General features: G+C 45.1%; 1 protein-coding gene across 1 annotated transcript in view; it reads right to left on the bottom strand.

Moving 5' to 3' along the window:
- Positions 1-10,092: 10,092 nt before the first annotated feature.
- PPP4R3A (protein phosphatase 4 regulatory subunit 3A) overlaps positions 10,093-24,694 on the bottom strand; it is a 58,551-nt gene continuing 43,949 nt past the window's right edge. The window contains exons 10-15 of the mRNA XM_040412101.1: positions 23,619-23,777; positions 23,086-23,255; positions 22,794-22,936; positions 21,075-21,265; positions 19,243-19,478; positions 10,093-10,978 (exon numbers count right to left, since the gene is read on the bottom strand). Of these exons, the coding sequence (XP_040268035.1) occupies positions 10,862-10,978; positions 19,243-19,478; positions 21,075-21,265; positions 22,794-22,936; positions 23,086-23,255; positions 23,619-23,777 (1,016 nt within the window). The 3' untranslated portion in view covers positions 10,093-10,861. The remainder of the gene's footprint in view (positions 10,979-19,242; positions 19,479-21,074; positions 21,266-22,793; positions 22,937-23,085; positions 23,256-23,618; positions 23,778-24,694) is intronic.

Raw genomic sequence — 24,694 nt, 5'->3', positions numbered from 1 at the left:
GCATTAAAATTGGAAAAACCCTTCCAAAAAGGTGACTTTTTTTATTGTGCATTTTGAATTTAAGTCTGAAGTAAATATGGCCGGCACAAAACACGGGACACTTTTTACCATTTCAGATGAGCATCTTTTAATAGGACAGGTTAAAGGGGTTATCCGGTAATTAGTATTGATGACCTATTCTCTGGATAGGTCATCAATAGCAGATCGGTGGGGGTCAGACAGCCGGGACCCCCACCGATCAGCTGTTAGAAGAGGCGCCGTGGTCTCTTCCTAGGCCTCATGACTGGGGGAGGGGGGTGTCATCAATATCTTTTCCCATATAATGTGTGTGTTTTTCTTTTTTTAGATGGTATCGATCATAAAACACAACACAATGTTTGCATGTTGTTTTATATTTTACTATTGCACAACATTTAACATCTGGATGTAGTGAATTTAATAAAATACGCCACAAAAAAGCAACGTCTTTGAAAAAGAAAAAAGAAAAAGTCGTTTGACACCAGTCCAAAGCTTCACATTTCTGACGTTTGATGTCTGTGGAAAATCCATCCTTGTGTCATCTGTGAAGGGTCTCCATTTGGTCCATGTGTCTGTTTTTTGCCCTCTGTGTGTCATCCGTATTTCATGGCCATTGCTCAGCTGAAAATTAATTTTCTGAGCATCTCCTACCAGTGGTCAGTGAAAAACGGACCAAACACGGATACCATCCATGTGGTATCAGTAGTTTTTCACAAACCCAAAGACTTCAATAGGCATCTTTGGTCCACATCAAGTGCATGTCTGTGATTTTTCCACTGGCCACTAATGTGTGAACACACACATTAAAATCAATGGGTACGTGGTATAGCACACGTCCGTTATTTACTGAAGTGTGAAAGAGGCCTAAAGGACAACATACATATTAGTGAATGGCAGTTTCCACTGATAGGCTAAAGTGCACAGGGCGCTCCCGACAGATGATGTGGGGGGACGAGCAAGATTGGGCAAATTGAGTATTTTCGCCAGATCCTTTGGCTCTCCCAGAACTGTACAGAATAAGGCTCCCCTCCCCATTTAATATACATCCAGCCGAACTAAACAAAGATGTGTACAGGGGAGTCAGGAGAGACAGCTGCTGGACGAGACAGCTGTCTAAGGCTGCAGTTCCATCTGCGGCAAGATGATCCACCACAAATGGCGGCTGTCAGCTGGACCAAAAACCATTATTGATTTTTGTCCAGCAGAAACCCAGCATTTATGTCAGAAAGCGACCAGATCACCGCTGGATCCCATTATAGTCAATAAGTACCCCGTGGTGACCTGTAGAATATGGCAATACTGGATCTTGTAAGCTCTGACAGGCTATTCTGGGCCAAAACAGCCTGCCTGAAACGTTCACTGGAGATGTGGACGTGGCCCAAGTTATCTTCTGTGTAGAAAAAATAGCAGCCACACAAATCTCATCTTACAATCCAAGGCTGAAGACTGAGAGGGTGCACATTCTTACATGCTGAAAGGCATCAGTATGGCGGATATCCAAGCCATGCGGCTTCTAAGGTAAGGCAAGGTTAAATAATTAGTTGCATCTGTATGCCACGCGGCCCAAAAAATGAATTCCACCAAAATAAAATTCTCATCAACCTCCAATTGTTACAAATAAGTTGTACTTTATTGAGTATAATACATACAAATAAAAAAAATTAAGAAAATTCCTAAAAACTTAGCAGCAAATATCAATCCCCTAGGGAGGACAAGGAGGGGGCGGCAGAGTCTGTCCACCACAATCAGTATTCACTTAGGACAGTAGCTATCACAATGTGCTAATGATACACAGCTATAATGGAATTCGATGCCCAAAGGGGCCATACAAAAGGAATACCCGATGTTCAACTATTAAGTAGTAAGCAGCAGTGTCCCGAACACATTGCACCATCAAGATATACCAATATGGTGTCGTGCATCATGAGCAATAAATAGAGCAGCCAACCATTATAGCCATACCAAATGTGGGAACGTGACTCTGCCGCCGCCTCCACCCGACGCGATTTCGCCAACCACGCTTCTTCCTGGAAGAAGCCTGGTTGGCAAAACGGCGTCGGCAGAGTCACATTCCCACATCTGGTATGGCTATAATGGTATAATGATTGGCTGCTCTGTTTATTGCTCATGAGATTTTTGTGAACTCACCTGTAAAATCTTTTTCTCGCTTGATTCATTGGGGGACACAGGACCGTGGGTATAGCTTGCTGCTGCCACTAGGAGGCGACACTAGGCTTAAAACTAGCTATACCCCCTTCAGCCTGGAGAGAGCATCTCAGTTTGTGCTCCAGCAGTAGGATAGACCAAATTAAAGTGAAAATCAACAGAAAACTGTACACTGTCATGCGACCGAACCAAACACAAGGTCCCAACAGGCAAAACAGGAACCCCACGTGCTTTACAACAATATGTGGGTGGGTGCTGTGTCCCCAATGAATCAAGCGAGAAAAAGATTTTACAGGCGAGTTCACAAAAATCTCATTTTCTCGCTCATATCATTGGGGGACACAGGACCGTGGGACGTCCTTAAGCAGTCCCTGGGGAGGGAAACAAAATTCTCCCAAACCAACTCTCTATGGAACTCACTGAACTGCGGCCTGCAGAACCCTGCGGCCGAGAGAAGCATCCGCCAAGGCTAATGAATGCACCTGGTAAAATTTAGTAAAAGGTGTGTAGAGAGGACCAAGTCGCTGCTTTACACAACTGAGACGCAGAAGCGTGGTGGAGGTGTGCCCAAGAAGCCCCGACCGCTCTGGTAGAGTGAGCCGTGATCCCGGGTGGAGGAACCTTGTCCCTGGAACGATAGGCCTCGGCAATGGCCGAGCGAATCCACCGAGCAATAGTCACCTTTGAAGCCGCCAAACCTTTACGAGGGCCTTCTGAGATAACGAACAGAGCGTCAGTGCGTCTAAAGGGGGCCACCATTGACAGATAGATCTTCAAAGCCCGTACTACATCCAGACGATGGAGGGAGACCTTCCACGGATGAGAAGGCTGAGGGCAAAACAATGTCCTCATTCACGTGAAAGGCAGAAACAACCTTTGGTAAAAAAGATGGCACTGGACGAAGAACCACCATATCTTGGTGAAACACCAAAAAGGGTTCCTTGTAGGAGAGAGCTGCCAGTTCCGAAACCCGTTGAATAGAGGTAATGGCCACTAAAAAGGCCACTCTCCAGGAAAGTAGACGGACGGAAATTTCACTCAGAGGTTCGAACGGCGCTGTCTGGAGGGAACCGAGAACCAGGTTCAGGTCCCAAGAATGTAATGGGGGCCAATATGGGGGAAACTGTGTGAGCTACTCCTTGCTAGAAAGTCTTAACCAGACCTAGGACAGCTAGAGTACGTTGGAAAAAAATGGACCGGGCCGAGACCTGCCCTTTGAGGGAACTGAGAGCCATGCCCAGGTCCAATCCTGACTGAAGGAACGCTAGAACCGTCGGAAGGGAAAAACGCCTGGGAGGAAGAGCTCGTTCCTCGCAGAAACGCAAGAAGGATTTCCAGGTCCGGTAGTAAATCCTAGAAGAGGAAGGTTTCCTGGCCCCAATCATGGTTTGAATGACCGCATCAGAAAAACCTCTGCATTTCAACAGAAAGGTTTCAACAGCCACGCCGTTAAACGTAACGTATCTAAACTCTGATGGAAGACTGGGCCCTGGGAGAGTAGATCGGTTCTGATTGGCAGAGGCCACGGAGCATCTCCTAGCAGAAGAATGAGTTCTGAGTACCAGGCTCGTCGAGGCCAGTCTGGGGCGATCAGGATCGTCTTGATGCCTTCCTTCCTGATTCTGCGTAGGATCCGAGGTAGAAGTGGTAACGGTGGGAACACGTAAAGAAACGCAAAGCTGTCCCAAGGCGCCATGTCCACGCCGCGTGCTGTTGGATACCTTGCGCGAGAGAGGAAGCACGGGAGCTTGTGATTGAACCTGGACGCCATCAAGTCCACTTCCGGACGTCCCCACCTGAGACAGATGGCCTCGAACACCTCCGGATGGAGGGACCACTCCCCTGGGTCCACTGTTGTCCGGCTGAGAAAGTCTGCCGTCCAGTTGTCCACTCCCGGGATGAAGACTGCCGAAATCGGAACATGGGACTCCGCCCACTGCAAAATCTTCGCAGACTCCTGCATCACCGGAAGGCTGTGAGTCCCTCCTTGGTGGTTGATGTAGGCCACAGCTGTGGCATTGTCCGACTGAACCCTGATCGGACGACCCTGCAGAAGTGGAGTCCAATGGACAAGGGAGAGATAAATGGCCCGGAGTTCCAGTATGTTGATGGGAAGTTTGGACTCTGATGGAGACCAAACACCCTGGACCGTCGGTGTGGCGAGAACTCCGCCCCAACCGCGAGGGCTGGCGTCGGTTGTAATGATCGTCCATATCACTGGAAGGAAGGATTTCCCCGCCAACAGATGCGCAGACTCTGTCAACCAACCGAGGGCTGTACGTGTTTGGAGGGACAGCCGGATCGGGCGATCCAGAGAATCCGGGGATTTGTCCCAAGATGACAAAATGGCTCGTTGAAAACACCTCGTGTGAAATTGAGCAAAAGGAATCGACCTCGAAGGAGGCCACCATAATGCCCAGCACCCGCATGCAATTGCGGATAGACGTATTGCGGCGTTCGAGTAATATGCGTATAGATCTCTGAATGTCCACGCTTTTGTCCAACGGCAGGCGTACCACGGCTGCACCCGAGTCTAGTATCATGCCCAGAAACCTGATTTGTGTGGTGGGAGATAAGCAGGATTTCCGCCGATTGACTATCCACCCGAAGCAGGACAGGGTGCTCAAAGTGATCTGAAGACTCTCCTCTCATTGGGAGACCTTAGATGCTTTGATCAAGATATCGTCTAGATACGGGAGGCGAGTGATGCCCCTGGAGCGCAGGAGACCCAGGAGGGGGGCAAGAACCTTTGTGAACCCTCTCGGAGCTGTCGCTAGGCCGAATGGCAGGGCGACAAACTGGTAGTGACATGAATGAATGGCAAAACGAAGAAAACGTTGATGCGCGGGTGCGATGGGAACGTGTAAGTAGGAGTCTTGGATATCTATGGATGCCATGGGTTCCCCCTGTACCAAAGAGGCAATCACGGAGCGGAGTGACTCCATCTTGAACCGCTGAATGCGGAGGAAGCGATTCACTATCTTGAGGTCCAGCACTGGGCGAACATCAAACCTTTTCGTGGTACCCAAAAAGGAAGGCGAATAGAAACCCGTAAATCTTTAGTGTAAGGGGGACCGGAATTATCCCGCCCCGTATGAGAAGGGACTGGACTGCTTGGAAGAAAGCAGCCGTCCGACCTGGATCCTTGGGCGGCTGGGAGAGGAAAAAACGGTTGGGTGGGATAGATTTTAATTCTATCTTGTATCCTGATGTCACTACTTCTCGTGCCCAAGCGTCCGATATATGAGTTCGCCACATTTCCTGAAAAAGAAGGACCTTCATGCTGAGGGCTGTTTCCCGGGAGCGGAACGAGGCTGTTGCGCTATCGGACGCCATGCTGGCTGTGGTTTGAAGGATGGGCCTTTTCGCTGTTCCCGATTGGGTGGCCTAGATGCAGGTGGTGCCGCCGGACGAGTGCCCGCAAACCTACGAAAGGACTGATAACGGGAAGATGTGACCCTAGGACGAAAGGAACGTTTTGCCTTGGGTTGCGGTAAATGGGTGCTTTTTTTCCCCCTGTTGCTTTCGAAATAATATCATCTAGCCGGATACCAAAGAGTCGAGACCCGGCAAAGGGAAGTCTTGAAAGAGAACGTTTGGAGGATGAATCCGCCGACCAGATTTTAAGCCATATTTCTCGGCGGATAGATACCACGAGAGCCGAGGAGCGGGCAACCATCATCCCCGCGTCCAAAGACGCTTCGCAGAGGTACTTTCCTGCCTGGGAAATTTGTACCGCCAAGGACTGGAGTTCTGCCGGAGGAAGATTGGTCGCAAGGTCTTGGTTCAAACGGAGGGCCCACTCCGAAACCACCTTGGCTACCCATGCCGATGCGAAGATCGGGCGTAAGGCTGAACCACTGGCTGCAAAGACCGACTTCGATATCGAGTCAATACGCCGATCCACTGGGTCCTGGAGAGAGGAGAGGCGAGGCGAGCGACCGGTGGGTCTACCTTCGAAGGTGAGGCCCATTTTTCCACACAATCAGTTGGAAAAGGGTAGAGCAAGTCTAACCGCTTTGGGACAATGAAGCGCAAACCTGGCTGGTCCCAAGCCTTTGCGACAACGGAAAAATCGTTGTGTACAGGGAAGGACTTAGGGGTCTGCTTTGTACGCAAAAACGACACTCCCTGGTGGCTGGGAGTTCCTCCTGAACTTGGAAAGTGTCCCGGATAGCTGAAATCAGACTATCTACCATAGACGCAATCTGGGAAGATTGCTCCAGGTCCATCTCCGTATCTGAATCCGCAATCTCACCATTGGATAGTGCGTCACCTAAAATGGAGGACGTCTGAGATCGGGAACCGGGATGGGATACAGAGGCGTGAGAAGAGGAATGACTACCTGATCTGGGACGCTTGCTAGTAAGCCTGCTCCTAGTTTGTGCGCCTTGCGAAGGTGAGGGCTGCACTGTGGGTGATTTCTCTACCAAATGACCCAGTAATGAAAGGGTGGAATGGGAGACTTAAGAGGTCTTCTACTGCCCGGGACAGGGACCTTGCCCAGTCAGGTTCTCTACAGCCAGAGGTGTCTTGAACTCCTGTGGGTTGTGACAATATGGATGGATGGCTCTGTGGGGTCGCCTGACATGCAGAGCATAGTGAGAGAGTGACTGGCCACGAGGGAATTTAACAGAACATGAAGTGCAGGCATAATAAGTGGCCCTGCAGGGTGCCTGGGGAGGGGTCTTGGCTGGGTCTGACATTGTGTGGTTTCTCTATGCTGGAGGAGGTAGCGATCTCCTACCATTAGAAGTCCCAGGTCCTGTGTCCGTGTGGCAAGGGAGCGCTGGAGAGGTCTTCCGGAGTGCCGCGCCGGGAAAATAGGCTCTGCCACCCGCGCGGGAAAATAGGCTCTGCCCCCTCACGCGGGTCGTGTGAGGAAACAGCCGGGAAGAAGCCACGCGCCCCCCCCACTCGCATGCTAGGAGGGTTAATATGGCACCGGACATGCTGCCTCAGGAGATGCCGGGAGACTTAAGAAGTGGAGTGGGGAGGAAAAGTGCTGAAGGGGGAGAGATCGGACCGCTCTCCTTGTAGTAGCAGAGCCGCTGCAGCCGCGATGCTGCCGACATTAACCCCCGCAGTGCTGTGCCGCTGAGGATCGCTGAGGCCGCAGGAGGGAGATCGCTACCCACCAGACAGGGGTGAGGAGCTAAGGGAGGGAGAGAGGGGAGTAATACTCACCTGTCTTCTGTGGACTTCGCCCTTAGATGTTGTCCCAGCAGGGCCACCTAACGACCGCTGGCAGAGGCATCAGGGGTCCAGGCAGGATAGGGCTGGTGAGTAGGTGGCCCTATTGCTGGTGGGAAGCAGGGAAGCGAGGCTGCTAGCCTCCCAGGGAGACAGAGACGCCATGCGAATCTGTGCCCCATGAACCTAAAAAATAAAATTTCCAAAAGAGCCACCCTGCTAAGCAGGGAGGTCTGCCTCCTATGACACTAAGCTAAAAACTGAGATGCTCTCTCCAGGCTGGAGGGGGTATAGCCTGCAGTGGAGGAGCTAACAGTTTTCAGCCTAGTGTCGCCTCCTAGTGGCAGCAGCAAGCTATACCCACGGTCCTGTGTCCCCCAATGATATGAGCGAGAAATTGGTATATCTTGATGGTGCAATGTATTCGGGACACTGCTGCTTACTACTTATTAGTTGAACATCGGGTATTACTTTTGTACGGCCCCTTTGGGCCTCGAATACCATTATAGCTGTGTGTCATTAGCACATTGTGATAGCTACTGTCCTAAGTGAATTCTGATCGTGGTGGACAGACTGCCGCCCCCTCCTTGTCCTCTCTAGGGGTTGATATTTGCTGCTAAGTTTTTAGGAATTTTCTTAATTTTTTTTTATTTGTATGTATTATACTCTATAAAGTTCAACTTATTTGTAACAATTGGAGGTTGATGAGAATTTTTTTTTTTTTTGGTGGGATATAATTGACATAATCACCTCTGGCTTAAGGTTACATGACTGCTCATTTATCTTTTGGTGTATATACAAAAAAATGAATTGCAAAATGTGTCAATTTTGTGAAACTGCAGATAAGTCATCCAAAATGACCACTTTTTACCATTTCAGATGACCATCTTTTAATATGACAGGTAAAAAGAGTTATCTGGTAATTAGTATTGATTACCTATTCTCTGGATAGGTCATCAATATCAGATCAGCAGGGGTCTGACACCCGAGACCCCTTCCGATCAGCTGCTAGAAGAGGCTGGTGCTCCATGAGTGCTGCGGTCTCTTCCTAGGCCATGTGATGTCACTAAACATTGGTCACTGCAGTTGCAGTGAAGTGAATGAGGCTGAGCTTGTTAAGATGGCGGGAGCCGTCTGCGCTCAACAGAGCTCCAGTGAGGGAGACGACTACCTGTAACAGCTGATCGTCGGGTGTAGCAGGACTTGGACCCTCATCAATTTCATAATGATAACCTATCCTGAGGGTAGGTCATCATTATATTTACCAGGATAACCCCTTTTATGGAAGTTTCTGATAGCCAATGGCAGACTGCTCTCTGCCAAAAAAGTGATATGTCGGAATTTTTCGTCCGTTCACTTGAAACAAGACATGTATGGCATTGGCCACTTTGCACAAGAGCATTACATAATCCCTGTCAATAGGTATTCCAAATAATAATAATTATTATAAAAAACCAGCACAAAGCACAGTGCCGACTGAAATAATGTGTTTCACCATGCCGGTTCCATTTGTCCCAGCAACGTTGACGTCAGGGTCCATCATTCCATCACTGATGACTGGCTGCAGTGGTCACGTGAATGATGGATGTGACATGACTGCTGCATGACTAGCAGGATACAGTCCCTGTGCCAATTTTTTAAAGCTCTTGGAAAAACTCCATTAAAAATGGCACGTCAACAGAGGACAGTGAAAAAAAAATAAAAAATCCATTGCAGATTTGCTGCAGAATCTGACAGACATGCAAAGTTTGATGCAGTTTGCTACGATTTTCAACCTATGCATCTCAAAGGTTGAACTCTGCGGTAGATATCTACAACATACACTGACACGCTGTAGATTTAAAATCTGAAGTGCAGGTCAATGTGCATTCTGATTTTTTTCCCCCACAAAGTCCAGAGGTTTTTCTGCCTGGAAAATACCCAGTGTGTAAACATATTGCTTTTCACTCCTGAGAACTGGAAATGTATCAAGCCATATGATATTTTTGGCAAATTCCACATATATACTGTATTACTGACACACTATTTCCATTGTCACAGCGGATGAGAACAACACATTTTAAGACAATTTTGTGCAAAACCAAAGGGATCCATTGTGACGTTCCGGTGTCTGCTGGTTACAAAATATGGATCAATACAAAGACCAACGTAACATTTGTGAATGGAGCAGCGCCATTATGGTTAACACCCACAGTCTGGATGTGTGTGACTTAAAGGGAACTTGTCACCTCTACTATGCTACCCTCACTAAGCGTTTCTAAACGTTCATTGTGTTTCCCTAAACATATAAATGACACTTTTAATTTCATTTGCAGACAAATTCAATAAGTATTATGCATTTTTGTGCTTCCAGCCTTTTATGCAAATTAACATAAAAGAGTCATATCTTACTTGTGTGACCAGAGAAGAGTCATATTTTCAAGCTCTGACTCATCTCAGGTTAATTTGCATATGTATCAAACCGTTTTTTTCACACAATAAAAGCACACAGAGCTATGGGGACTGGGTATTGCGGATGTGCTAGCGGCCATCTAGCAACCCATGTCCTCAGCTCTATACCCAAAATCCAGGTGACCTGTTCCCTTTAAACCAGATTTCATTCTTCAACATCAAATCCTCTGCTACTGACAAACAGTGGAAAGCATGTAACCATCACAAAAAGAATCAAATTACATGAAAAAAAAAATTTAATGGTCCCAAATATAGATTCAACAACTCAGCATACACCCAGGGTGGGGAAAAAGGAATATAAAATGATACAAATCATGACACGAGTTGACCACATCTAGAATTCCACTCAATTATTTTTTTTTTAATCAACATGGGGGTTGAGATTTTCCCCTACACCTTCAAAAGAAAGCTGCAGTTTAAGGGCATATGGGGGATATAGAACTGTAAAAAAAAAAATATTGAAGAAAATGAATGATATAATCGGCTCACCCCACCCAAGGGTTTCTTTTAAAACCAGTTGTGGCAAATGCAATGACAAAAAAAAGAAAAGGAAAAAAAACAAAAACGTTCAGGATGTGTGAATCCTATATAGGCGGAAACAATCCACCCAATCAGAAGTGCTGGCATCCATTGTATATATAGCTGTAGACTTTCCTCTTCTAAACGGCGCCATCTCAGAGCCTCTCTCCTCCTCTTGCGTTAAGCTTCGGAGCATCTGACCAGCCAATCGAGAGTTCAACAAGAAACTCCTGCCCTGTTGGCTTTTATTTTTATTTATTTTTGTTTGACTTTATTTCCTTCCCTGAGAAAAGGGCAATGTGTGGTCTGCGGGAGAGTACAAGGCGTCTAAGTCCTTTCCAAATGTCATGTCTTCCCTCCCTCGTGCTCCTGGGAATTGGCACTTATGAGCAGATATCTACATGTTGGTTTGTGTCAGACTCGCTCACAGCGAGGTGTGCCCGGCTGCGGTGGATTTTCGGTTGTTGTGGGAGATCAGTTGTTTGATGGGATTTGTCCAAACAAATTGCTGGTATTAAGAGCCAAGCCTTGCTTTCTTACTGAGTTGTACAGTCTCTTCCTTCTCCTCCTCCTCTTCGTCATCTTCTTCCTCATCGTCATCTGGATAGTCTACTAGTCCCACAAGGCCTCCCTGTAAAGTTTGATAAGAATAACATTTAATTAGCACTAGCAGTCTGCCAAAAAGTTGATAAAGAGTAATACCTTTTGGAGTGGTGGTGACGCAGCCTTGCTGCGGTCGGGCCACACTCAATGAGTCGTTTAGTTGGTATTGCGGACACAGGACGGCCAACAACAAAGCAGACAGATTAACCCTTTAAAGGGAATCTGTCACCTGCTTTTTCCATTTTAAGCTGTCACCATCGCCATGTTCACTAAAGTATCTTATTTCCTGCAGTCGTCTTCTTACTTTATTTCGTTTTGTCCTTTTGATAAAAAAAGCCCTTTTTATGATATGCTAATGAAGCTCCAAAAGGTGCCTAGAGGGGAGTTTTTTTCCTCTCTGGTGCCCAGTGACGCCCCCCCTGCAGTGCCCAGCCCGGCTTAATTTGAATCCCAAGAACGCCTCCTGATCCTGAAATAACCTCCCACAGCCCTGGCAAACGGTTGCGCCCCCTCCCCACGTCATCGTCTACCTTCTAGAAATGCCCCGTCCTTTTTCCTGTCGACGGCCAGAAAACTCGTGCTGGCGCAGTACCGCCTGCGGCCTGCGCGATCATCAAGCTTCTGAGGGCACACACACACATATTAGGTATCGCCATTTTTTTTGTCACCTTACATCACAAAAAGTGTAAAGGCTAGCGATCAAAAAGTCATATGCACCCCAAAATTGTACCAATCAAACCATCATCTCATCCCACATAAATGATACCCTACATAAGAGAATCGGCCAAAAAAAAGAAAAAAGAAAAGAAAAGAAAAAGAAAAAAAAATATGGCTCTCAGACTATGGTGACACTAAAACAGGATTTTTTTATTTTTTGTTTTTCAAAAATGATATTCGTGTATAAAACTTAAATTAAAAAAAGTATACATATTAGGTATCACCGCATCCGTAACAACCTGTTCTATAAAAATATCACACGATTTAACCCCTCAGGTGAACACCGTTAAAAAAAAAAAAGTATAATAGCAGGGGATCAGTCATACGCACCCCAAAATAGTACCAGTCATCTCATACTGAAAAAAAAAAATGAAACTATGGCTTTCAGAATATGGAGACACTAAATTATTATTTTTTTCAAAAATGCTTTATTAGGCAACACTGAAACAAACAACCCAAAAAAGTTGTCATATTTGGTATTGTCGTGTCCATAAACCTGCTCTATAAAAATAGCTCATGATCTAACTTGTCAGATGAACATTGTAAAAAAATTAAATAAGAGGCAAAACGAAAATGATCATGACTAAGGACAACATTGTCCGAAACGCGTAGATCGTGGGGACGAGTGGGCTTCAGTGTCACTGTCGCTGTTTGCACCTGTATGTTGGTGATCTGAATAAAGACCGGGAATTTTTCATCACGTCCTTCTGGTGCCGGAGCTTTCTTTTTATCGTGTATCTACCTCTGGACTGGCTTGTGTCCGCCCCGTGCACCGTCACACAGGATCGGAAGGTGAGCTGGCTGTAACCTTTCACTAAGAGGCAAAACAGCTATTTTTTTGTTACCTTGCCTCACAAAAAGTGATGGGGTCATTTTTGGGTGGTTTCTATTATGTAAGCCTTACAAAGTGACTTCAGACCTGAACTGGTCCTTAAAAAGGTGGGTTTTGGAAATTTTCGGAAAAATTTCAAGATTTGCTTCTAAACTTATAAGCCTTCTAACGTCCCCAAAAAATAAAATGGCATTCACAAAATGATCCAAACACGAAGTAGACATATGGGAAATGTATAGTAATAACTATTATATAAAGGTATCACTATCTGTTTTAAAAGAAGAGAAATTGAAATTGGGAAAGTTGCGAATTTTTCTAAATTTTGGGTAAATTTTGTTTTGTTTTTATAAATAAAAATGAAATATTTTTATTTAAATTTACCACCATCATGAAGTACAATATGTGACGAGAAAATCTCAGAATGGCCTGGATAAGTAAAAGAGTTTTAAAGTTATTACCACTTAAAGTGACACGTCAGATTTGCAAAAATCTGTCTGGTCCTTAAGGTGAAAAATGACCCGGTCCTTAACCACCTCCGGACCGCTGTACGCACAGACGCGTCCTGGAGGTGGTTGTTTCATTCCGAGTGGACGCGCCGGCGCGTCTTCTCGCGAGACGCGAGATTTCGGTCACAGCCGGCCCGCGCATGCGCATCGCGGGCCGGCAAAAGTTCGAGGAGAGTTGCATCAGCAACCTGCCAGCCAATGATCGTCGCTGGCAGGTTGCTGATTTTTAAAAAATCGAATCACAAACCAGATAACAGATCATATTAGTAAATATGATCTGTTATATGGCTTGTCTGCTCCTGTGCTGGTCCTTTTCGTCGGTTGGATCCAGCACAGGAGCAGACTTCACAGTGAGTACACCAAACAGCACACCTTAGCCCCAGATCACCCCCCTGCACCCCAATTAACCCTTTGATCACCCCTTTGATCGCCCCTGTCAATCACTAGTGAAAGGAAAAAAAGTGATCAGTGTAAACTGTCACTTTTTTTTTTTCACTGGTATTGGCTGTTAGGTTTTAGGGATAGTTTAGGCCCCTTGGTTAGGTAGTTAGCGTCAGTTAGCGCCCACCCCACCGCACCGCAGTCACTTTTATTCGCTGATTAGCGTATCGCTAATCAGCATTTGTACTTTTATAGTATCTGTAAGTGATCAAAACTGATCACGGTCAGATCTATAATAGTATTAGTGTCACTTTAGTTCGCCCTCCACCCAAAACGCAGTGTTTGCCCGATCAGGCCTGATCGGTCGCCCACACGTGCGTTCACCCACGCCCGCCCCACCGCAGTGACAAAAAATTATTATTTTTTGATCACTGCACATTCACTTTACACGCACTGCGGCGATAAAAAAATCAGTTTTGATATTTTTTATCAACCGCAGCGGCCTCCGGTACTTCGCTAGCCTCCCCTTTGTAAGACAGGTTTGCTTTTTTTCTTGGGTAGTCTCAGGGAATACCCCTAAATTTAGTAGTCCAAAATGTCAAACAGGGGGTATTCTTCTGAAGAGGCCTACAGGATTCTGACCCAGTCGGATGAGGAGTGGGAACCCTCATCTGACGAATCTAGCGGGTCAGAATATGAACCTGTAGAAAGCAGTGGCTCTCTGACCCAAAGTTCGGACGAGGAGGTTGAGGTCCCTGGCAGCACCAGGCGTACCCGGCCCCGTGTCGCTAGACCACAGGTTATGCAGGATCCGCTTCAAGAGCAGCAGAGTGGGGCTGTCGCTGCCGGATCACGTGGTGAGGCATACACCAGCAGCGCAGCCCTTCCTGGACCTAGTACCAGCACTGCCGTACAACATGGTGACGTGGCGAGCACCAGAAGGGCAGTTGAAGCTGGTACGGTGGCACGTGCAGTAGTTACCCCGTCGCAGCCACCGCGCAGACAGGCCCGTAGACCCCCTAGAGTCCCTGAGGTGCTGGCAAACCCTGATTGGCAGTCACCAACTTCAGCCGCACCTGTAGTTCCCCCTTTCACCGCCCAGTCTGGAGTTCGGGTTGAGACGGCTCAAATCGCTTCGGCCCTGGGATTTTTTGAGCTGTTCTTGACTGCGGAGCTCTTGGACTTAGTCGTGGCAGAGACCAACCAATATGCCACACAATTTATAACCGCAAACCCGGAAAGCTATTATGCCCAGCCTTTCCGGTGGAAACCAGTCCAAGTTTCCGAACTTAAAATTTTTCTGGGCCTTCTCCTCAACATGGGCCTGACAAAAAAGCATGAATTGCGGTCATATTGGTCCACGAACCCAATTCATCACATGCCCATGTTCTCTGCTGCTATGTCCAGGACACGATTTGAGACCATCCTGCGTTTTCTGCATTTTAGCGACAACACCACCTCCCGTCCCAGAGGCCACCCAGCTTTTGACCGGCTCCACAAAATTCGGCCCCTCATAGACCATTTCAACCAGAAATTTGCAGATTTGTATACCCCTGAGCAAAACATCTGCGTAGACGAGTCCCTAATACATTTTACCGGGCGCCTTGGCTTCAAACAATACATCCCAAGCAAGCGTGCCCGGTATGGGGTCAAATTGTATAAGCTCTGTGAAAGGGCCACAGGCTATACCCACAAATTTCGGATCTATGAGGGAAAAGATCAGACCCTGGAGCCGGTCGGTTGCCCTGACTACCTGGGGAGCAGTGGGAAGACAGTCTGGGACTTGGTGTCACCCTTATTCGGCAAGGGGTACCATCTTTATGTGGACAATTTTTACACAAGTGTGGCCCTCTTTAGGCATTTGTTTCTAGAACGGATTTGCGCCTGTGGCACCGCGCGAACTAGTCGCGTGGGCTTCCCCCAACGGCTTGTAACCACCCGTCTTGCAAGGGGGGAGAGGGCTGCCTTGTGTAACGAAGAACTGCTCGCGGTGAAATGGAGAGACAAGCGTGACGTTTACATGCTCTCCTCCATTCACGCAGACACGACAATCCAAATTGAAAGGGCAACCCGTGTCATTGAAAAGCCCCTCTCAGTCCACGACTATAATGCGCTCATGGGAGGGGTGGACTTCAATGACCAGATGTTGGCTCCCTATTTAGTTTCCCGCAGAACCAGACGCTGGTATAAGAAGGTGTCTGTATATTTAATTCAATTGGCGCTGTACAATAGTTTTGTTCTCTACAGTAAGGCTGGGAGAACAGGATCCTTCCTCAAATTCCAGGAAGAGATCATCGCGAACCTCCTTTACCCAGGAGGTTCCGTGGCCCCATCCACCAGTGTAGTTAGCCGTCTACACGAGCGACATTTCCCCAGTGTCGTTGCTGGTACCTCAACCCAACCGCCACCCCGAAAAAAATGTCGTGTCTGTAGCAGGAGTGGAATAAGGCGTGACACCCGCTATTTCTGTCCTGACTGCCCTGACCACCCTGCCCTATGCTTAGGTGAGTGTTTCCGGAAGTACCACACACAGGTACACCTAGCATAGGGATTGCATCTCACAGGACAGGCACACAGGGCTATTAGGGCCCTTTTACTCACAGCTGCTGCAAACCTCTCCTTTCACCTGGGATAAAGTGCATAACGTACTTCGCCACATCTTTGGGCGATTTGCGCTTTGCACATTGTCCCATGGGGAAGGAGAGGTTTGTTCTATAAAGGTAAAAAAAACTAAACAAAAAAAAAATTACCGGTAAGTAAAAAAGTTACAAAAGTTAAAAAAAGTTAATATGTTCTGTTCTAAAGTTAATAAAGTTATTGCTTTGCGGCCTGGTTTTTTCTTTTTTGTTTTGTTTTTTTTTACCTTTCAGGTGGACCAACCGATCGACTAGCTGCAGCACTGATGTGCATTCGGACAGAAGCATTGTGCTGCTGTCAGATTACACGCAAGTCGGTGTATGCGGCGCTGCAAGACGAGATTTCTCCTCTGCAGTAAAAGATACGTTTGCCGAGGCATATGAGCTGAGGAGGTGGCGGTGTTCATATACTTTGGCAAACACTTTGTATATATAAAAAAAAAAATCCCGGCAATGATTTATTCATCCACATCGATTGATGTGAATGGAGAAATCGGGTTTGCCAGGGCATACGAGCTAAGTGGGCATGGATGTTGGGCGGAGCTCCTATGTCCTGGCAGACGCCTTTCCCCTCCTTTTTCTTTTTTTGGCAGAGATTTTTTCATCCACATTGATTGATGCGAATGAAGAAATCTGTGCCGTTCATTTTTTTCTTTCAGCCCAGCGGCTGAACGGAAAAAAAAAATCTCATTACCTGTATGCTCAATATAAGGAGAATAGCAGAAACTCCTAATGCTGGGCATACATGTAATGATTGCGGAGACCCTCAAATGCCAGGGCAGTACAAACACCCCACAAATAACACCATTTTGGAAAGAAGACACCCCAAGGTATTCGCTGAGGGGCATATTGAGTCCATGAAAGATTGAAATTTTTGTCCCAAGTTAGCGGAAAGGGAGACTTTGTGAGAAAAAAAAATAAAAAAATCAATTTCCGCTAACTTGTGCCAAAATTTTTTTTTTTCTATGAACTCGCCATGCCCCTCATTGAATACCTTGGGGTGTCTTCTTTCCAAAATGGGGTCACATGTGGGGTATTTATACTGCCCTGGCATTTTAGGGGCCCCAAAGCGTGAGAAGAAGTCTGGTATCCAAATGTCTAAAAATGCCCTCCTAAAAGGAATTTGGGCCCCTTTGCCCACCTAGGCTGCAAAAAAGTGTCACACATGTGGTATCTCCGTATTCAGTAGAAGTTGGTGAATGTGTTTTGGGGTGTCATTTTACATATACCCATGCTGGGTGAGATAAATATCTTGGTCAAATGCCAACTTTGTATAAAAAAATGGGAAAAGTTGTCTTTTGCCAAGATATTTCTCTCACCCAGCATGGGTATATGTAAAATGACACCACAAAACACATTCCCCAACTTCTCCCGAGTACGGCGATACCAGATGTGTGACACTTTTTTGCAGCCTAGGTGGGCAAAGGGGCCCACATTCCAAAGAGCACCTTTCGGATTTCACAGGTCATTTACCTACTTACCACACATTAGGGCCCCTGGAAAATGCCAGGGCAGTATAACTACCCCACAAGTGACCCTATTTTGGAAAGAAGACACCCCAAGGTATTCCGTGAGGGGCATGGCGAGTTCCTAGAATTTTTTATTTTTTGTCACAAGTTAGTGGAAAATTATGATTTTTTTATTTTATTTTTTTTACATACAAAGTCTCATATTCCACTAACTTGTGACAAAAAATAAAAACTTCCATGAACTCACTATGCCCATCAGCGAATACCTTGGGGTCTCTTCTTTCCAAAATGGGGTCACTTGTGGGGTAGTTATACTGCCCTGGCATTCTAGGGGCCCAAATGTGTGGTAAGGAGTTTGAAATCAAATTCTGTAAAAAATGACGAGTGAAATCCGAAAGGTGCTCTTTGGAATATGGGCCCCTTTGCCCACCTAGGCTGCAAAAAAGTGTCACACATCTGGTATCTCCGTACTCAGTAGAAGTTGGGGAATGTGTTTTGGGGTGTCATTTTACATATACCCATGCTGGGTGAGAGAAATATCTTGGCAAAAGACAACTTTTCCCATTTTTTTATACAAAGTTGGCATTTGACCAAGATATTTCTCTCACCCAGCATGGGTATATGTAAAAAGACACCCCAAAACACATTCCCCAACTTCTACTGAATACGGAGATACCAGATGTGTGACACTTTTTTGCAGCCTAGGTGGGCAAAGGGGCCCATATTCCAAAGAGCACCTTTCGGATTTCACTCGTCATTTTTTACAGAATTTGATTTCAAACTCCTTACCACACATTTGGGCCCCTAGAATGCCAGGGCAGTATAACTACCCCACAAGTGACCCCATTTTGGAAAGAAGAGACCCCAAGGTATTCGCTGATGGGCATAGTGAGTTCATAGAACTTTTTATTTTTTGTCACAAGTTAGTGGAATATGAGACTTTGTAATAAAAAAAAAAAAAAAAAAAAAAAAAATCATCATTTTCCGCTAACTTGTGACAAAAAATAAAAAGTTCTATGAACTCACTATGCCCATCAGTGAATACCTTAGGGTGTGTACTTTCCGAAATGGGGTCATTTGTGGGGTGTTTGTACTGTCTGGCCATTGTAGAACCTCAGGAAACATGACAGGTGCTCAGAAAGTCAGAGCTGCTTCAAAAAGCGGAAATTCACATTTTTGTACCATAGTTTGTAAACGCTATAACTTTTACCCAAACCATTTTTTTTTTACCCAAACATTTTTTTTTTATCAAAGACATGTACACACACACACACATATACATATATACACACACTGTGCTGCTGCCAGGGAGTTAAGTGCAGCCAAAGAATAGCTGATGAATGATTAGGGATCATCGAATCGACTTTGGATGAAACATTCAAAGTCGATTCGCATAAAACTTCGTTCCAATACTGCACGGAGCAGGAGCTCCATACAGCATTAGAATGTATTGGCTCCGATGAGCCAAAGGTATTGCTTTGTGAAGTCTCGCAAGACTTCGGCTAATAACTTCATAAATTAATTTGTACTGTAAAAAAAAACATTTCTCGAACTCTGGTTCGGTTCCAAGTGGTACCTTGGAATAGGTCATAGGTGACTTTATTTTCATCCGTTTTCTACAAGTAATGCAAATTTATGAAACCCCTGCACGAGACAAGGCAAACAGCTTCCACCGGGGAATTGCATATTCAATATTTGGCAGGCAAAGGTTAATCGCTCAGTGGATCTCTAATATCTCTATCATTAAATACCTTTGTTGTAATAGCTGCCGTCTGGGGTGTGCTTTTGGAAACTGATCCAGGGGAACCAGGAGAACCAGGGGAACCGGGAGAGCCAGGAGAGCCGGGTGAACCCGGTAAGCTGCTTGCTGTGGACTGGCTGGTGAGGTTTGTCTTCGTCCCTCCAGAAAAGGAAAGCTTAAAACTTGAACTCTGTCGGCCAGTCAGATTGGTCTTCAGAAGAACCTCTTTCTCTTCACTTTCCTTCACTGCAATTCAAGAGGAAAAATTGGGGTGAAAAAAATGATCATATAACAGTCAGCAGTAAATGCTGCAGCGATACACATGCCTTATTTCAGGAAAATGAATCACAGATCATGAAATTTCTTTGATATAAAATATACTGCATCTAACGCTGGAAAAAAAGTTGCTTACCTTAACACCATAAATCAAATTTATAAAATAATTTTACAAGAATCTGCAGGTTAACCAGGGCACTTAGGGTAATTCATGTAGTTAGATGGCTACCAATGAGAATGTTGGCAGACAATTACTTTTTGGCACATTTACTCAGTGTGGTCAGCTCACACTGTAAAGAGACACCAAAACTTCATACCTTTATTCATTAGTTAAAAGGGGTTATCTTGGAACTAATATTCATGAACTATCCTCAGGATAGGTCATCAATATCATATCGGTGGGGATCCTTCACCCGGGACCCCGGCCAATCAGCTGGTAGAAGAGGATGGGCGCTCTAAGCTCCACGGCCTCTTCCTAGGCCATGTGACATCACTGTACATCGGACACACAGCCTAATTGAAGTCAGCCCATTCAAGTCAATGGGGCTGAGCTGCAATACCAAGCACTGCCACTATACGACACACAGTGCTGTGCTTGGTAAGCACCCAGTAGACTGCCACGCTCACCCGAGCTCCGGTGAATGCTGCAGCTTCCCGAAACCGCTGATCAGTGGGAGTGCTGGAACTCAGACCCCTTCCAACTTGATATAGATTAACTATCCTGAGGATAGGTCGTCAATATTTTTCCCAGATAACCCTTTTACAGGGGTTGTCTGGAATACAGATATTCATGACCTATCCTTCAGCACCCCCACCGATCAACTGTTTCGGGCATATTGTATACAGAGCGGAACACAGGTTCCCACGCCAGCATACTTGAATGGGAGCTGAGCCGCAGTACCACAGCACAGCCACTACACTGTGTATAAAGTTGCTTGATGTTCTGCACAATGTATATTTTCCAAAACTGGTGACTGCCTAAAACAGCCGACTGGTGAGGGTGCTTGATGTAGGCCCCCACTGATCTAAAACTGATTACCTATCCTAAGGATCAGTCATCAATATCCAAATCCTGGAAACCCACTTAAAGCTAAAAGTGGTTTTCAGTGACACTTGGTGACCAAGGTAAGACTGACCCCTCCCCCTTTTATACACCTTTCCGCATGCTCCGAAATTAAAAAAAAAAAAAAAAAAGGGGGGGGGGGGGGGGAAAGGTTTAAATCTATGGCTACCACAATAGTGGAGAGCATGCACGTCCATTAATTACCTGTCATGCTTTCATTTTTCTGCAGCAGAAACCTTTTCCTTAAGTTCTTATCACAAATTCTGACCAAACAAAGATCCTTGTTCCACAGCATGCGTTGTCTTGATACGAGCCAAACGAAGCCACAGGAATAGGAGCTCATATTTGAAAGCCCTGACTGAACAGTCCATGCTCCAATTCATTCCTTGCCACGTTGAAAGTTACTAACATATAGATCAGTGAGTGTCCTTGATGAATATATGGTCTCAAATCCACCCCAGTGGATAAAATGGGTGATAAAGAGTTTCAAACCAAATACTTACATTTTTTTCTCTCCATGAACTTGCTGATGGGATCCATCAGATCATCACTATTTTTTATTTTCTCAGAAGGTAGCACCATTGGATCCCCATCCTCCAGGTCATCCTCATCGTTGTTAAACCACATCTCCTCCTCATCCTCTATAGAGCGAGCATCTCTCCGGTACCTGTGATTTCTGAGGATGGACCGCATGCTGCAGAGCAAATAAATGCTAACGCATTATCTATGCGTAAAGGATGTGTAATTAATTAGGTAAAGATAGGGGACGGACCAAGCACCGAGTCAGACTACAGTGTTTTAGAAGTCAGTTACATCACTCCAAAGGTGCGGCCCTGGATCGCAGCAAAATCTGCAACAAATCCACGTAATATTCCACATGTGGATTCTGCTGTGTTTTAATAAGATTTTCTATAATTTTATCCACTTTGCTGGTACTGTAATACACTGAGGATTTTCACATGGAATTTAGAGTGGGAAATCAGTAGCGTATCTGCCACGTACAAATATACCCTTAAAAGACGAACAACCCAAAAATGGCTTGCCATATAGGTCAGAAAGCTTTTGTTTACGCTTGCACTCTCTCACCGTCTTAGACTCCTACAAAAACTATGCCTATTCGTGCACTGTGTGAACCATTTTACAACATGCTAACTTGGAGAACTCCAAATAGGGCCAAATATTCCATTACAGGATTCCTTGTCGCTTCATGCAGCATTTTACTTCTGGGTTCACAAGAGCAAAGAGGATGCTACACATTGTATTCAAAATACTACTGCCATTTATCGAGCTCTGGAGTTCTGGGTTGCAAACAAATGCATCTCATGTTACATGATGAAAAAAATATAATTCAATAACTGCATTAAGCTCAGACAGAAATTAATGGATTGTCGAGACAAGACAAATTAAAAGTGTTAGTAATAAACAATCAAACCTAGAAATACTTAACAGTCAGCAAATACCTTTCGCCATTACTGGGTGCAAGTATTTTTTATAGGTTTAATGTGATTGAGATGCACACAATGCTTCCTTGTAGGCAAGGGTTAAACGTACTACACTGGTGGCAGTGTATGCCACACGGTGAGAACTGGTGAACCCACTGTTTAGCTTTAACCATATTAGCTGTTCAGTGACACTGGGGTAATAATTTTATTTATTTTTTTTAAATAGTACTCTTCATGTCATTTAGTGATAATATTGAAAACATTCCTACTGAGCCAACACTGCGCTCTCTGGTGTAAATAGGTTACGGGCACTGTGAGCAGTCAATGCCTAAAGCTGTGCAAGCCGCATACATTGGGTTGTAAAAAGGCTAAGATCCTCTGCGAAAAAGGCTAAGATCCTCTGCTAAGATCCTCTGCCCACAACCTAATTACACCGGGGAGCGCAGCGCTTGCCCAGTAGGAATGTTTTCACCATTATCATTGAATCACATGAAGGTGGGACCATTAAATTTTTTTTGCAGATAACCTCTTTAAGAAGCTATATCTGTTTAATTACTATTAGCTATAGACTTTTACCATCCTTAATTATGGAAGTCACTCTAACAGATTCCTAAAAATTAACCCTAGTGTCATACACGCTGATTTCTACACGCCAAACTACTTAAAAACCTAAATCAAAAGGTATAAAGTGACAGAAAAACATTCTGCAGGTTACAGTGATACCGAGATCGACACTAAACTATACCCAATCCTCAGTAACTTGACTCTCAAGAAACAAACCTGTCAAGCTTGGGATTGTCCTGTCTTTCACGCTGCTGATCATATCGCAATTTAAGTCCTTTGAAGGTCTGTACATAATCCACATCCTCTAAAGCTTTCCAGTAATTCTCAATGATATGGGCTGTTAATGATTTGATATCCTCCTGTAAGAGACCGGAATCGTGTCAGTCAACGGGGTTGAGGGGAGCCTGGATATACATAAAGGGATGACTATAATTATGAGGTACCATATTTTATTTTGATTTTTACATTCATAAATAGTTGAATTGATGAAATAAAACATGGTACTCACCACTCGGACATATTCGAAAATCTCGATGATGGCAGAGTTTAGAAGGTTATACCGAGAACCATTATTGAGAAATGCTTTAACCACAGGCTCAAAAAGGAAGCTTTTCACTATATATCTGTTGTAGAATTCATCCTTCAGACCGACTATTTTCCGCATGAACCGCAGGGCACCTGCAATAACAATACTGTTGTAATAAAGAGACAGGCACTCTGCCTGTCTTAGTAGATGAACAGTAGGGAAGGGTGAACAACAAATCAATGACGTAACATGATATTACTTAACACCGATGAGGCTGCTACAATCAACAGAAGCAACAAAACTCTAGACTTGGCAATTCTATACAATGTGACTAGCTCTAAATAAATAAAATTGGCTGCATTCTTATGAATAGTGACCCCGCACACAATGCATGTCTTTATCATGTGCAGCAGCAGCAGCTTTGCCTAATATTGCAGTAGAACATCAAGAAAGAGCCTGGCTGTGTTGTCCCAGCACAAGTGATCAGAACATAATGTAACGTGTCAGATACTCACACAGGGCCAGAAAAGAGTGCATCGAGGACATAAGTACCAGAACTCTACGCAGGATGTCCTTGTTGATGATGTAGTTCTTTATGTGATACGTGTGATGTTCAACACAAAACGTCAACAGTTCCAAGATCAGTGCCAACAATTGAGCTGTCTGAAAGTCATCTAAAAGTAAATAAATGGTTAATGGGGTTGTCCAGTTTTTGTGTTTTTAAATGTTCCACCCTAGTCTGCTGTACCTGTTGAAAAATTCACTCACCATCTCCCCGCTGCTCCATTTTGGCTCCCTTGACTGGTTTTCCAGATAGACAAGGTCACATGCACTGCTGCAGTCAATGACTGGCCTCAGCAGGGATCCGTCCATAAGTGGCACATGACCCAACAGTGATGTGCCGTTTGCAAACATGTCACTGCTGAACCCAGCCATTGAATGGTGACGAGTCGGGGACCAGAATACCAATGAAGGGAGCTGGAACAGAGCGGAGCGTAGGGAATTTTCAACAGGTAAAGCTAGCTGGAGTGGAAATTTAAAAAAAAGTAAAGCAAAGCTGCACAAATCCCTTTAAGAAAAGTAACAAGAGGTTTCTAGTTTGCAAATAAAACTCACATTTTCCTATTATCCAAAGCAGCTTTTCCAATAATCTGAACTTTGACTATATTTTACATTTTGTGACTTTTAAACAGAAATGAACCTTTAACTCAAAAATTTTTGGACAAAGTACCAAAAAAAGTTTGTTACCGTAAATGCATTTTATTATTTTGCCAACGATAGGCATGTTTAGAAATTGCTGATTAAGAGTGCAGAATTCACCCTATTATAATAGGATTCATTAGGGGCAGTTGTATACATGCACAGAATACAAAGTGGTCTCACAGGCAACACAACCAAAGACGTTTGCAGTTTCTTAGGGCTGATTCACACGACCGTGCTCAGTCCGGGACTCACAGGCCTGTTTGTCGGCAGCATCATCCAGAATGACAGTGGCACCACTGACCCGAACTGACTGCATCAGTGATTTATGATACATTTAGTTCCTATCTGATCACGGGTCTACTGTACATTAAATGAGCACAGTAGAATA

This window comes from Bufo bufo, chromosome 11 (assembly GCF_905171765.1).
Source record: "Bufo bufo chromosome 11, aBufBuf1.1, whole genome shotgun sequence".
Taxonomy (NCBI): Eukaryota; Metazoa; Chordata; class Amphibia; order Anura; family Bufonidae; genus Bufo; species Bufo bufo.
This window is presented reverse-complemented; position numbering and strand designations above follow the sequence as displayed.